At 33.9% G+C, this 15,208-nt stretch overlaps 1 protein-coding gene across 2 annotated transcripts in view; it reads left to right on the forward strand.

Moving 5' to 3' along the window:
• The first annotated feature begins 749 nt into the window (after positions 1-749).
• Positions 750-15,208, forward strand: part of blk (BLK proto-oncogene, Src family tyrosine kinase) — a 49,375-nt gene continuing 34,916 nt past the window's right edge. The window contains exon 1 of one of the 2 annotated variants that reach the window (XM_088908798.1): positions 750-918. Coding sequence is in view for 1 of the 2 variants with exons in the window: in XM_088908797.1 (XP_088764923.1) it covers positions 890-918 (29 nt within the window). In the remaining variant the exon portion in view is untranslated. The remainder of the gene's footprint in view (positions 919-15,208) is intronic. The other variant, XM_088908797.1, reaches the window with a different exon arrangement.

Below are 15,208 nucleotides of genomic sequence, written 5' to 3' on the forward strand. Positions count from 1 at the left end.
CATTGACCACTGTTTTTGTCAACCAGTTTCACTAACCCTCTTCAGGGAACTCGACAATGGAGTAAATTACTTTATCTAAAACTTTCATCTTCTTACAGTATGCTTCTTGTGTGTGATTTACAAATAGGCGCCTTCATCACAAGTTTCAAACTTTAAAGCTCTATCATTGCCTGTAATGAAACGGACCTGTTTGTTTAGTTCAATTAGATCTGATTAGATTAGATTTGGCTCTGAGATTAAGTACTATAATTACTGCACATAATGTCATGTCAACACAATAATGCGCAATGGTGCACTTCATTTTTACACAAATTCTGTTTTTCTATTGTTTTTGCTTCGCATTATATAACCACTTTGCCTTTTGTGTCCATAATACTGTAATTCTTAGGTATAGTTATGCAATCATACACAGTACACCTTCTACGGGGATAACAATAAATATACAGTAATCTTATAAGAATGAATGTGTCATGTCCACAATATTATTCCTATTTAAAGGTTGCTTTATCTACAATAATTAATTGTTAGTTTTTTAGCATGCCATAAGTCATGATGTAATTGCTCAAAACTCTTAACAGAGGGGAAAAACAGACCATATAGATAAAACTGCAACCTTATTCATCTATTTATACTTTAGTGTGGTCTCATGGGGACCATGAATGTTGCCTAAGCTCTCTATCAGACAGATGTCGTCAGGAAGCTAAAGCAACCGGCTACAGAGAGTTGTGTGTGTGAGAGCAAGGAAGAGAAAAACACAGAGAGCACAGCTCTGCAGTACTAAAGAAAGCTTCAGTTGTCTTGCGTAGAAAACTCACATACTGTATGAATGGGCCCGCGTGATTAAAGAAGACTTGATGGATATACTTTACTTGGATATTCCTATGTATTCATGAAAAATGCATTAACCCTCCCTAAAAGGTAAGTCAGCACATACGTTTCTTTGTAAATACTAAAGGTTTTATTATAAATGTGATGGGAGTCTTTCTATTAATTCAATTTGATAGTCATCAGGACAATAACCTGCATTCTTAATTTGGCGGAACAATTCACTGGAGTGTCATTCGCAATTCAATTTGTTTCTTTTTAACTGGAATAACCAGCTGTAAAGACATATCTTAGAGATTAAAACAGCAAACAAAAAGAAAGTGCACAGCGATAGTGATGAAACTTAGAAGTTTTCTGAACCTATTCGATGTTCTACTATTAACATTACACAAAGTTACTGTATTGTGTTTACAGGACTGGGTTGATGTTCAATCAGGAGTGGATTTAGACAGAGAGACAGAGACTGAGGAAACTAGTTGATATTTATTTGGGGAAAACAAACATGTATTTTATAGTTTTTATGCTTTGGTCCAGTTTACTATCCTTGAAAATGCTATAATGTTTTTTTTTTCTAAAATATATCTAACATTGGCTAGTGCATAAACATTTATAATAATTGAACATGGCCAAAGTGCAGTCTTTGACCTTTTAATTTATTTGAAAAAATCTAGAATTACTCAAGTTGATCACGAGTCACATGGCTGATACAAAGTTTATAGCATGTTGTCTACATTTGACATTAATGCTATTCCAAATCCATTTGAGTAGCATGAGTTTGGAAATTAAAATAGCTGTAGTATATTACAATTACATTACTTTGTATTCACTGTGTTACACTGTAAATACATAACAATACCCCTTGTTATGGTTTTAGTATAATTAACACTGTTACTTATTAGCATTCAATCTTAATAGTGTCACTATGGCTCAGCTGACTATTTTGAGTGCCTAGCATTTTCATTATGCATTATGCTGTAAATACAGATTGACTGTAGTCAGAATATATATACTGTATAGTATGAAGAGGTATTAAAAATGCACAAACTGAGTTCTGTAACCAATATAATTTTTTTGCATTTTTAAGCCTCTCTGTACATGGATGCTTGATTAAGTAATGAACATGAAGGCTATATCTATAAGCTCTTATTTTGGGTTGCGTTTGAAAGTTATCATGATTTAAAAGCTCAAGAAATATAGAGTATGCCCCTTTGTTCTTTTTTCTCTCAAAAACAGATACTGTACTTATTTTTTTACCATTATTACAAAAAACTTTAGAAGTCTCTAAAGCTTTCAGGATATAAAATCAAAAGATTCTTCAGGAAAATGAACTAATTAAAAAAATGAACTTTATACCTACTATTTTTTAAAATATCCATAATTAAATTTAAATTTACTATTTGTATAGGTTGCACTCATTACTCAATAAGTTGTATTTACTGATCACCAGGAAAACTGTAACCTTACATTTGTTAAAAGAAAAAAAAGTCTGCTTTTAAAACGTTTCTACGGATCTACGGAAAAAATATGTTGACTTGAAAAATAAATCATGTATATATTTGTAGCTGTGCTACACCCTCGTAGCTTTGTGCTAGAATTTTCTTTTGACACAGCAGTGTTTCATTTTCATTGTGGATACATTCTGAATATGTATCGCATGCCTGGAGTAACTTTTTATCTTAGCAAAGTCTATGAGAAAAAAATTATAAATTACTGAAAATGGACAAATGATTTTTCTTAACACTTTAACATCTCTCAAAAGTTTTTTTAAGCTCTAATGTCTAATAGAAATAAGACATTCCCTATATTTTTAGATTTAAATATTTTCTTTAGGAATTATTGATTTTTTTCAAATTCTTAAGATAAAAATGTATTTTTATCACACAAAGATTTTACATCAAATTTAGTTGTAAAAAAAACATCACCTCATAAGTAATTATTAGCGACTTTGTGCAGTGAAATACTGTAAGTCAACAAATACTTAATTCCTCATTCTTTGATAACTCTTAGAAGACTCTTAGAAGATGTTATAATTTTGTAAGCACATTGTATCCCCCCCTTTTTTCTAAAAAAAGAACTAAAGCAGTTTTTATTTGATATGTGCAACACAATCACAACTACATTACAAGAGTCCTTTAAATCATCTTCAGGACGTTCAGGAACACAGAGGTGTTTCCTTAACTCCACCAGATGAGAAATTAGCTCATGTACTGTGGTCCATGTGCATAGACACCTTTTATGAACTAAAGTAAAGACTGAATACACAGGCAGGCTACATCCAGTACAATCAGCAGGGAAACTATACAGTACAAGGTGTCCTTCCGATGCCACAATCTGGCCTACTTACATTTCACCTGAAAGTCAATTGGTAAAACAATGTCTGCTGAGTCTGCTGGCACTTTAGCTACTGCATGTCACTCAGGCCCTTGCTGCACATCAGGGGTGGATGAAGTGGGCACTGACCTTTACGTAAAGCACTTCCTGATCTATTGGCCATGAAAAAGTTATGCTGTATAAATGCAAGTAATTATACATAGTCTTTTCTAATTACACTGTACTGTACCTTGTTTGATGGCACAATTCAAGATGTAAATAACGCATCATGGGTATGCCTTATATTTTGTGTGTATAGTTATTTAAATTCGAGCTTTCAAATACATAATGAAAAACTTTAAAGACATAAACATAATTAACAAATTATTACAAAGGCCTTTCCTCAGGCATTTGTACAACAAGCAGTAAATAAATGTCAAACTATAGACACTATATGAACCATGAAAACTTATTTTAACTGATTGTGACTTATGCCTATATCCAATAAATCTTAAACTAGCTGCACATTGCTGGTTATCCCTGGTAAGCAACAGGCATAAGGTGGGATACACCTTGGACGGGACACTAGTCCATCACAGGGCACACACAGATAAATACAGACACACTCACACCAGGGCCAGTTTTCTCAGAAGCTACTTCATCTACCAGTATGCCTCTATACTGTGGGAGGAAATCAGAAAACCCAGAGAAAACCCACATGAACACAGGGAGAACCTTCAAACTCCAAATACACCCCAGATCTGGAATTGAACCTAGAGCCTCTGTGCTGCAAGGCAGCAATGTTAACCACTGTGCCACCATGTCACAGCTATATCCCATAACTAAGATTTTTATCATTAGTACCGATAACAATCTGTGACTATGATTCACATGCACATGAATATTTCTATAAATTCAACAGCTAACCAAAAGGACAACACCTTAGTATTTAGTATTACTGTATATATGAAATGTAGGTATAATGTGCAGTAACACTGTAATAATATGTGCGGAAGGACAGATTTACAGTAGGCTCATTTTTTGAGAAACGCCACTCCAAGATCAAACTAGGTTGAGGTCAGGCCTCAGGATAGACTGCTACCAAATTAAAACCCCTTCACTTAATGTACATAATCTTTTCCTCCCTATTCTTTTCCTTACTCTCTAATGGAAACACGGATGTTTTTGGATGCTTTTTTGTATAAAAGTGAAAAAATAAACAGTGAAATTAAGTTCATAATAAATTCAGACTTAAATTCATTTCTTAAGTCTGAAGAAAAATCTACTAATATAAAAACATTCTAAACAAGACAGTTTTGCAAAATTGAATATTTTCTCCAGGTAAGTTATTTACATACAGTACTCTAAATAAACAGGATAAAGGTGTTGTTTATAAGTCCATCATTAGATTCTTAGACGTTTTTGTTATCCGTGGATCAGAGTGTTGGCTGATGCCAGCGGATTTTTTCCTCATTATTCAAAACTGGGTCCTGGTTAGAAAAGCGTAATCAGGGGCTTTGACTGGTGAGAAATGAGGAATGCCATTCTTTAAATTATTTTAAATATAGTCAATAGCACCACAACACACATATTGTTTTAAGAAACAGTACAAAGCCACTTCTGATACCACAGCATACTATTTAAAATTAAAATGATTCATTAATTAAATCTTAAATTACCAAAAATTTAAATGAAGTTACGCAAAACGCTCAGCATGGTATTTTTGTAGCATGACATCTACTGTACATTGTATAAGCTAAGGTGAACTCTGGGTATTTATATCTCTTTGATATTAATACCATATTTAGACTTGTTGCAATAAAGGAAAATAGACTTATCAGACTAATGGCATAGCAAAAGTAGAAGTACAGTAAAATACATTTATTTTGGTTGTTGTGTAACTATTCACCATTTGCTTTTGCCTTAGAACAAACAATTTGTTTTTGTAGAACAAAATAAAAGCATAAAATATTGTCTTTAACTCCCAAGATCCAAGGCACATTTTGCTTTTAGGGAGAACATCACATCACATCACATTTTAATGTTTGATTCTCACTATAATTATTATTATTGGTGATAGAAGCTGTAGAATCAGATAAATTAAAATAGTATTTGTAGATTTTTTACAATTCATTGTCTCTTATATTTTTTATTGTACTAAAATATGAAATGACGTTGTGCACTCTATTATACAAATGTCAATACAGGCTTACACCAGCATGTATCCAGCAGAAACCTTCCAGAAGTGCCAGATATAGAATTTGTTTTTGGCAATTTGGCCAAAGGTTCAAATTTTGACCCTCATTTTAAACAGCAGATGCCAACAGTTTTGGATTAGTACAGGATGTGCATTGGATTTAACCTGGAATATATGGAAGGAACTTAATTTGGTGTACTTTAAGAATTGTATTTAAATATATTTAATAAATATAATTTTATGTACATTATCACCTAATGAAATCAACACCATCACTGGAAGAATCTGATCTCTACAGGCATAAACATCATATATTCATCAAATTTGACCATATTGGTAATTTTATTGGCAATTTACCAATTGTACCATACCGTATTTTATCCTGCCGTCTGCCATTTGAAAATACATTACATTACACAGTTGTATAGTGAAAGGCACTGTGAAGATTTGAATTTGAATTTTACATGTAAGAAAAAAACACAGTTGTTGCTTTTAACTCCTCGGTGTATGATATAGTCTGGAAAACGCCATCATTCAGACACCCTCACATTTAAAAATTGACATGGATCCAGATCAGGTGGCCAAACCAGTCCTCTGGTCTACTTATCTGTTGTCAAAGGTTACAGGAAAAAAGTTCTTCACACAGTCACAACTGAATTGCCACTCTGGCAAAAAAACAAACACTTGAACAGCAGCTGTTGAGTAGAGTGAGGGATGCCAACTTTTGAAGATATAGTTTCCCATTTCTTTTTTGATTTTTTGAATAAAACAATTTGTCCTGCTAATACTACATCCTATGTTTTGAGCGCTTGAAATTGTCATTTGGAGAAAATACATAAAACCATTTACTGTAGATATCACCATTTATTCCTTAAAAATATGTACTGATGTCTGTCTTGTATCACCATTTATAACACCTTTCTAATGTGTATAGAAAACATTATCATATATTTCGAGAACAGGCAATGAATTAGAATAGATTAATATGAATGTATGGAAGAAAGTACATAAAAATTCTACTAACAGTACATTTTTATTTATGGTAACCATAAATGAAGGTTAAACATATTAATTCCGCTTTTGATTTTTATCTGATGAAGGTAAACTCTAAGGAAAAGGTATAAACTATAAAGATATAACAGGTTATTACTCTATAGTTTTATTATTTTTATTTGCAGTACCGGTAGTACTGTAGTTCACTGACGATGCAAGATGTAAAAGTGAACAAAAATAGATTAGCTATATGAACATGAAAGTTCTGCTTTGCAAACCTGAAGCCACTTGGGTTGCCAATGATGTAGGCCAAGTTTAAAATGAAGACCTTGATGAATGCCAGAGAAAAACATGAAAACATTATTGAGAAACAAGGTCTTGCAGTCATGTTGGTTTAATTAAGCGCAGTTTTTCCAACTGTGAAGTCATCTGCCAGAAAGATGTCTCCAGGTAAGTTGAGCTAAAAGAAAGAAAAAATTAAGAAAAAATTGACAATGGCATGGAAAAAAAACACATATACTGTATTTATTTTTATAACAAAAATGCAGTTTAAGAGAAAAACATTGATTGTGACTAGCACAGAAATAGCTTTGTTATTTTGCAGGTACCCAAGAAATTTGAAGAATTTTTTTCTATAGGATTTTACTATCTTAAAGTAGCCCTGAAACTTTGCTGAAGTGTTTGTCACCTGTGATAATATCATGCATGACTTCATGTTTCACTCAGCAATATGAAATAACTTTATCGATTCTTTTTGCTTATTAGTAATCATTGCATAAAACATACATTTTATAATTCAAAATAGAATTTTTAAATTAAAATGGTCCAGGATTGAGTTTATAAAAGAAGGGATTCACAGTTTATGCCATATTCTTCCTAAAAAATAGATTGTGATCAAGTCTGTTGTCTGACCAAAACGATTTTACTCCACAGTACACTGATTAGTGTTGTTTTGCTGCTGCAAAAGACTCACTTTTGCATAATGCATGAAACAATTATTTACTTGTTATTGAATGTCAACATTTCTCTTCTAAACCAATTTCATGCATTTACGAATGTTTAATTAAATTTTCCTCTGCCAACTGCACTATTCATTACACCACATTGATTGTGATTTTGTAGTTTTTGATTTAGAACAAATCAAAACACAGAACACATTTATCAATAAATCAAAAGCTACAAACAGTATCCCAAATGGTTCAGCAAATTAACTAGAACAAAATGTAAGGGAAAAAAGTTTTTTTTTAATATATAAGAAAAACAGGAGTTTAATGAACTGCAAGCATTGGTAAAAAAAGGCTAAAATAAAATAAATATTTCAGAAATACATCAGCAAAGGAAATATCAAGGATCAAGTAAAATACTGTATAAAATGAGAAACTTTTAGACAATGAAAGCAAAATGGCTGTTGTACTATATATGACTATTTCACTGAGGTGTTAACTAAGGAATTACTAAAAAATCTGTATCAGGCAGAGGAGGGACTGGAGTTTTATTGGATAGTATTAGCATAGCACAGACAGAAATTGTTCTGGTACTAGAAACACTCAAAATGAATCCCTGTTGTCTGGTGGTATCTGATCAACTGTACTCAAGGAAACAAGAGATGTTATTCAGACGCCATTAACACAACCCTTCCAACAGACGTCAAAGACAAGGGCAGTACACAGGGACTGGAGAATCGCTAAGCTTCAGTTGTACCATAGGAAGGGTGAGAATACTGAATCAATTATACACTAATAATTCTGACTTCTATTACTTGTAAGGCAATGCAAATGGTTTTAAGAAATAAGATCATTTTATTGGAAATTATGCCCTTGGAAATAATTAGTATGGATTTAGAAAAAGTAGGTCTTGTCTAATCAACCTGTTAGAATTCTTTGTGCAACCAACAACAGTAATTGTAAATGGATGATGAAAAAATAAAGAAGAAATACTTCTGATAAAGTTCCTCATAAACCATTAATTCTTAGTTCGAAGGTGGTAGTAACTCGTGTCATTATGGTGTAATTAGTGGAGTACCGTAGGGATTTGTACTAACAAATAATGTAGAAACACCAAAAGAAATTCAACCCAACAAATCTATTCAGAATGAACAGTGAAACAATAACCATGAACATAAAAAGACTCGGGTGTTTATGTTGTCATTTACATCTTCTAAACATTGTGGGAAAGCACTTAAAAAGAGAAACAAAATACTAGGATATACTGTACAGTTAAAAACACAGAATTTACAGTAAATCAAAGGATATCATACTAAATATACTAAAACTGTATATCTAAATGCTAAGGCCCCATTTAGAATATTGTGTACAATTTTTGTCACCAAATTATAGAAAAGATACTGCTGTTCTGGAATCCACCCAGAGAAGAGTGACCAGATACAGTACATTCTTAAGGGCATGTCCCACGCTGACAGGTTGACAGGCTAAAGGAACTGAACATTTTTTGTGTAGAACAGAAGATTATGAGGCTACCTGATACAGTTATTTTAAGTCCTCAAAGGTACTGACAAAGTCAACCTAGTAGGTTTCTTCAGAATGAAGAATGAAACATGAACCAAAGGACACACATGTTATCTACTGTACATGGAAGTGAACAGGAGGCACTTCTTTATCCAAATAGTTGTAGGAATGTGGAACAAGCTACCCAGCCATGTTGAAGCCAATAGCCTATCTTCTTTAAAAAAGGGTGGGTGGATCCCTGGATTTATTAACTTCTAAATACCAAATGGGATAGATTCCCCAAATGTCCTCTTTTAATTTGTTACCTTTCTTCTAATATTCATAATCATGTTCAACATACAAGGAAGGAAGTACAGCACTTGATTAAATGAGGGATACAAAGTATACTGCAAGCAGGTGCTTCCACACAGATGGTTCCTGAGTTGATTAAGTACTTAACATCCCATCATATTTAGCAGCATGTACCGGATGAAAATGTTGGGGAGGCCCAGTTGCCCATTATTTTGGCTACCATGGCTAGAAGAGGAGACATTTTGTCACATTTGGCAGGATCTTCAGTGACGAAATCAGCTCAACTTTCTGATGTTTCATGAGGAACAGCGGCTAAGGTGATGCTGGCATGGAAGTCTGAGGGAAACACATCATCAGTTATGGGCAGCTGTGGACAAAAACGCATACTCCTTGACCGTAATGACCATATATCGGTTCGAGATGTAAAACGAAACAGATGAGCAACTCTGAATCAGCTGACTGCAAATGTCAATCTAAGGTGTGAGCAGGCGGTTTCATCAAGTACAGTCCGTCAAGAAGTTCACAGAGAGGGAGACTATGGTTTGATTGCAGTGCATAAAACCATTTTTATAGTTAAAAATGAACTTTTGCAAGGAAAGTGGTGAAAAAACCACAAGTAGTGGTCTACTGAGCAGTGGAAAAAAGTCACATGGTCAGATGAGTCATCATTCACCCTGTTCTCAACAGGCATATGTGTGACACACCCCAGAAGAAGCCTACAGCTTGTTAACACTGGTGAAGGGATCTGGCAGCTCTGTTATGGTGTGGGATGCATTTTTCTGGCACGGGTTAGGTTCACTCAACCCCTTAGAGGGCATGGTAAACGCCAATAATTACAAAGCCATTCTGAGTGATCATGTTAATCCTATGGTGAAGTACTTACATCCTGATGGAAGTGGAAACTTCCAGGTAAAATCCCTTTATACACAGGGCACGAGTGCTCACTGAAGGGTTTGATAAGCATGAAAACGATGTAAACCTAATGCCATGACCGTCCTAGTCACTAGATCTCAACCTAATTGAACACTTACTGGAACGGTTCCCGAGACAGTATTTTCCACCATCATTAACAAAACTTTTTTTGCGTTGAAGAATGCTGTTTCATCCCTCCAACAGAGTTCCAGACACTTGCAGAGTTTATGCTGAAATTCATTGAAGCTAGAAATTAATATAATTACAGTTACCTGTATAATTGACCTGGAAATGTGGGACGAAGGGAGTGTTCCACTGATCTCTGCTGTGGCACACAGAGAGAAATCAAGCATAGCCAGTTTTCCTGGTCAAAGAGACTCTAGTACAAATTGCTTTTTCCAGTCAAGACATGTACCAGCTCACTTAAACAGGAGTTGAAAAAGTATTTTAAAGTCAATGTGGGCTGTTTTTCTTTTTTTAGCCCTTTCGCAGATAATTTTTCAGTTTTAGGATGTTTTGTTGTTGTTTGAGTGAGCAAACAACATGTAATTTTTAAAGTCACAGAATTTCAAAATAATACAGGTTATTTGCTTAATTTATTGGATAAAAATTCATTATATCTAAAATCATATTTCTGTTAATACAGCAGGCATTTAGGAATGAGACTCAGTACGGTTCCCCGTTAATGACCGATTGTTTAATTGTATTATTTCATCAGCAGACTGCAAAAATGCATTCAGTGAGGGGGACACTTTCAAGTTTGAAAATTCATCGGATTTCTTTTTATTTCTGTTTAGTCAACGTTAATATTAGGCTAATTTACCTGTATTCTTTAAATTAAAATTAGAATTAGAATTTATTATTAGAGGTGGCCAACTTTTGTGTTTTGTGTGTAACACATCCCCGAGTGGTTTTAGATTTTTAAAAGAACAGTAATAAAAATGTATTTTATTTGAACCAGTTTTTAATATCACCGACAGAAAGAATAATAACAGCGGTTTTAAATCCACATACATAAAAGTGGTAGAATCAACGCCAACTGTGCACAACGCCTTGATTACACAGGTTAGAAACGTATTATTTCCATCTCTCGATCATTCCCAGATTTGTAATAAATCCCCGTCAACACCGATATCCGAAACATTTGAAAAAACAAAGTGGTCTTACTCGAAGCGTACACATTGCATTGTTTTACATAGATTTTTTTTTAATTACCCCAAATTTCCAAAAGAGGCATTGAACACTGATAAATTATACCAGTGTTTAATTGAATTACCGCATATATTTTTGTTACATAAGTAATAAAAGCGAACCTTTAATAGTTTTATGGTTTCATGTCTAACAATACGTTGCATTTAATCATGTCTTAAGTTTTTTTTTGTTTAAAAACTGTATCAGCACAGTTTGAGTGTCTGTTGTTTTACATCAGTTATTAACTATAGCACACACAAAAAACTAACTTGGAGTTAAGGTTCGAAATAAGAAAGACAATAACTACGTAAAATGTATTGAAAAATATTTTATTATGTGTCTCATTCCAAAATATTAGGTAATTTCCAGTATTATCTTGTTTTTATTAATTTAAGCTTCATAGAAAAACACCCCAAACATTTTGGACTGTATTCATTTAAAAAAAAATCGACTCCCATCGCCGCCTGACGATTCGGAAGCTTTTGCGCGGCAGTGGAGTAAAATGCTAACACCTGGGTATTGGGCGTATTGGGATGTGACTAATGATATCCCATTACAGCAATCGGCATCTTTGAATGGCAAGAAATTATTAATAAATTAAAAAATAAGGTACTGTAGAGGATATTTTATTAGAAAAGAAGGTACTGTATGTACGGATGTGTGCTATTGCAAATAATTCCGCCACTGAGCTTCGCCTAGACTGATCATAATGCGTTGATTTCATTATCCGATGAAGTTGCAGATTCGTTAACCGAGTTCAGAGCTCCAAAACGCCATAAACCACGTTCATCTGGCGGCCGGGATTTCCTTCATCGCGTGTTTGGGGTATTGACCATGCAGTAAGTAGGCCTGAGCACTTACTTCAGTAGCACATGGAATATTGAAAGACATGCCAGGTGGTATTACCTGCAGTCACGCTTACAACAACCTGCACTGCTATAATTGACGTGATCTGTAATTGTAATCTACTACAATTTAGTTGAATTTAGAGGTAGTCTCAGGGGCTGTTATCCATTTTATTGAATGAAGACACTAGCTATATAAAGAACCTACAGTATATAGTTTAAAGGCAACATGGTTTACTGTACAGTATATCACTAGAGTGCAGATATTAAGATTGTATCAGTTTAGCGAAAGGCTGCTGGAACTCATTTTCAGGACTAAAAGAGATACGGAAGAATAACATAAACCATCATATCGCAATTCGGAATATTTCAAATGATTTTGATGTACAATATAATGTGTTTTTCTGGAAAGATTACATTTTCCATATTATCCATATTAAAGTAGATATGTAGACTGAATTGAATATATTGTAGACAATGATAATGCATTTGAATCCTACTGCATTGTACAGTACTTGAATGTTATGCTGTTCTATCGTTTAAACACTGGCAAAATTAGCAGATATTTGGTATTCTTTAGTGCTTAGTATGATTAATGTTACTATGGTTATGTTTCACAAAACATACTAATGAATTTTTCACGATTGTTCAAGTTTGTAATATACAGTACCACTGTTCTTTAGTGAAAGGTAATAGATTAACTTAATAGTACCTTTAATAACCTAAAGTGCTTCAATATCCTGTAGAGGGCAATTGTAATTATAACATTTATTTTATTTAAAAGGCACCATCAAAATCAGATACTGCTACCATCTTTATGAAAATGGTTTATAGGTAACCATAGAGGAAATGGGGGAAATGTCTCAAATCATTATAGGAACCAATATGTTTCTTTAGAGAATTGGGACTTGCCAATAGAAACCTGGGATTGGCTCTGACTGAAATAGGAAAGTGCTGTTTTGAGCAAATTAAGTTCAAAAGGTGCTGAAATGTTACATGGATTAATGGCACTGAAATCTAATAAATCACCAATAACAGATTCAGTTTATACAGTGGTTCTCAAAGAAATAAAAGATGTTCTTACTGACATGCTAATAGCTTGGATTTTTCACTGATCACTTGAAGCCCAATGGATAGAGAATTGCACGTTTACCCACCAACAAACTGGGAGATTCAAGGTAGTCAAACTATTAGATCAACAAATCTGTAATTATAAGTAAAGTAATTAAGTTATTTGTAAAATGTAGATATGATAATGAAAGCAAAATCTGAAGAATTTGTATATGGAAATAATGTCATTAGATGAAGTCAACATGGGTGTAGCATGGACGAACGTCATCAGAGCTCTTGATATGGTGTAATTAGATTAGACAGAGATGTTTGATAATTTTTGTTGACTCTGAAAATGAAACCATTTCATAATATCAAAGATAATGTAGTTAATAAAAAACAGAGAACAGTTATAGGTGTAAAAACCTCTAGGTTTACTGATATACAATAATTTGTGAAAAGAGATGTATTTGGCCTACTGACCTCTGTAATCAATTATCTTAGTAATTAAAATCATGAAGTTTGGAAATGACACAATTATAGAAGGGAAGCAAACACTACACAAGTGGCAGAAGAAATACAGACACTATTCAAGACCACCAGAAACAGTAAACTTCATAAATATAGAGCCTTGGATAGGAGGCACTGGCTGAAACCTCCTCATACTCAGTCATGGTGATTTATCATTGTCCTCTTGCAAGCAATGTGGAGAAACAATGGATAGGTTATAGTTTAGGTCAAAGAACTACTATCATGCACTAGTTATATTTTGTTTAAAATACTCTGTACAATTCCGGTCTCCAAAGTGTAAAGAAAAAAACACATCACTGACCTGCAAAAAATTCAAAAAAGGGGAACCAAAATATTTTAAAATGTAAAGGGAATGTCATACATGGATAGATGAAGCAAAATTAACAACCTCAGCCTGGAACAAAGGAGATTATTTATGATTACTTACTTTGGTCTTAGACAGCAGACATTATGATGGTGGTATGCCAGGATTGTAAAAAGTGAAAGACACAAATGGTGAAACAAGAACATGTTACACTGAGAGGGTATGAGGAGGTATTTTTAGGAAAGAGAACCGTGTGCGTTAGTAATGAGTTACATGTTGAAGCCAGTTCCCTGTAAAGGCTGGAGGAGGTCTTTGGATCAGTAGTAACTACAGTAAATGAGCACAATTCTCCTTTAGTTTTGTAGCTTTCTTATGTTTTCACATAACTGTCTTAAGTTTTGCTATTTATTGCATTTGGTACTAAGCTTCATGCTGCTTTGTTACAACTGATTCGGGGAACATGTACAGCATAGTTACAAGACCCATTTCAAAGCATTTTGTACCAGTTCAACCTTTGCTCGGTTATTTTTCTCTCTCAAAATAGAGTCCACTTTGAATCCTAAAATGATATTCACAAGGGAATAATGACACCCTGCAGGAAAATGGGTTATGAATATTCATTGAGCACAAACTGAGCAGAAAAAGTTTTGTCTTAATCTGCCTGGCAGGGGGCAAACCACCTGGCTGAAGGACAAGGAAGTAGGAGCCCCAAGCTGAGTGAAATAGGTGGAGATGTTGTGGAGGAGGGATGCAATAGGAAACAAATGTGAAGAAAAGAGATTAGCTCTGACATTTTCTAGTATTTTGGGAAAGGATGACAACTACGAACAGCAGAGGTGAAGGGTAATTTGGTTGTCGTCATTGCTTCCAAACGTGTGTTGCCAACTGCATTTAAAGTGAAAAAAATAAACGTGCCTTGTAGGTTCATTTTCCACCCACATTTTGTCTGGGACATCCTTGTACTTCCAGCAAATTAAAAGCACATTCTGCACGGGAGCAAAAATTAAACAGTTTCAGCAGATACATAAATGATCAAAGAGGGATCAGTAAAATGCTGATGGCAGGGGTGTGGATAATTTAAAATATAATATCTATTTTGAATAGGTGTGTGTTTGTGATATACAATACTGGTACATTTTTTTATTCATAAAATAATACTGAATGACCACAAGTAATTATTTTTTTGGTAAAACCACCTTTTAGTTACATTATATCAAGGATATGAATAAGATGAATAAGTTTGAAACAAACTGTAGAAGAAAGGCTGTCAAAGTTCACAAAGCAGAAAAATCAA

This window comes from Atractosteus spatula, chromosome 2 (genome assembly GCF_055471065.1).
Source record: "Atractosteus spatula isolate fAtrSpa1 chromosome 2, fAtrSpa1.hap1, whole genome shotgun sequence".
Taxonomy (NCBI): Eukaryota; Metazoa; Chordata; class Actinopteri; order Semionotiformes; family Lepisosteidae; genus Atractosteus; species Atractosteus spatula.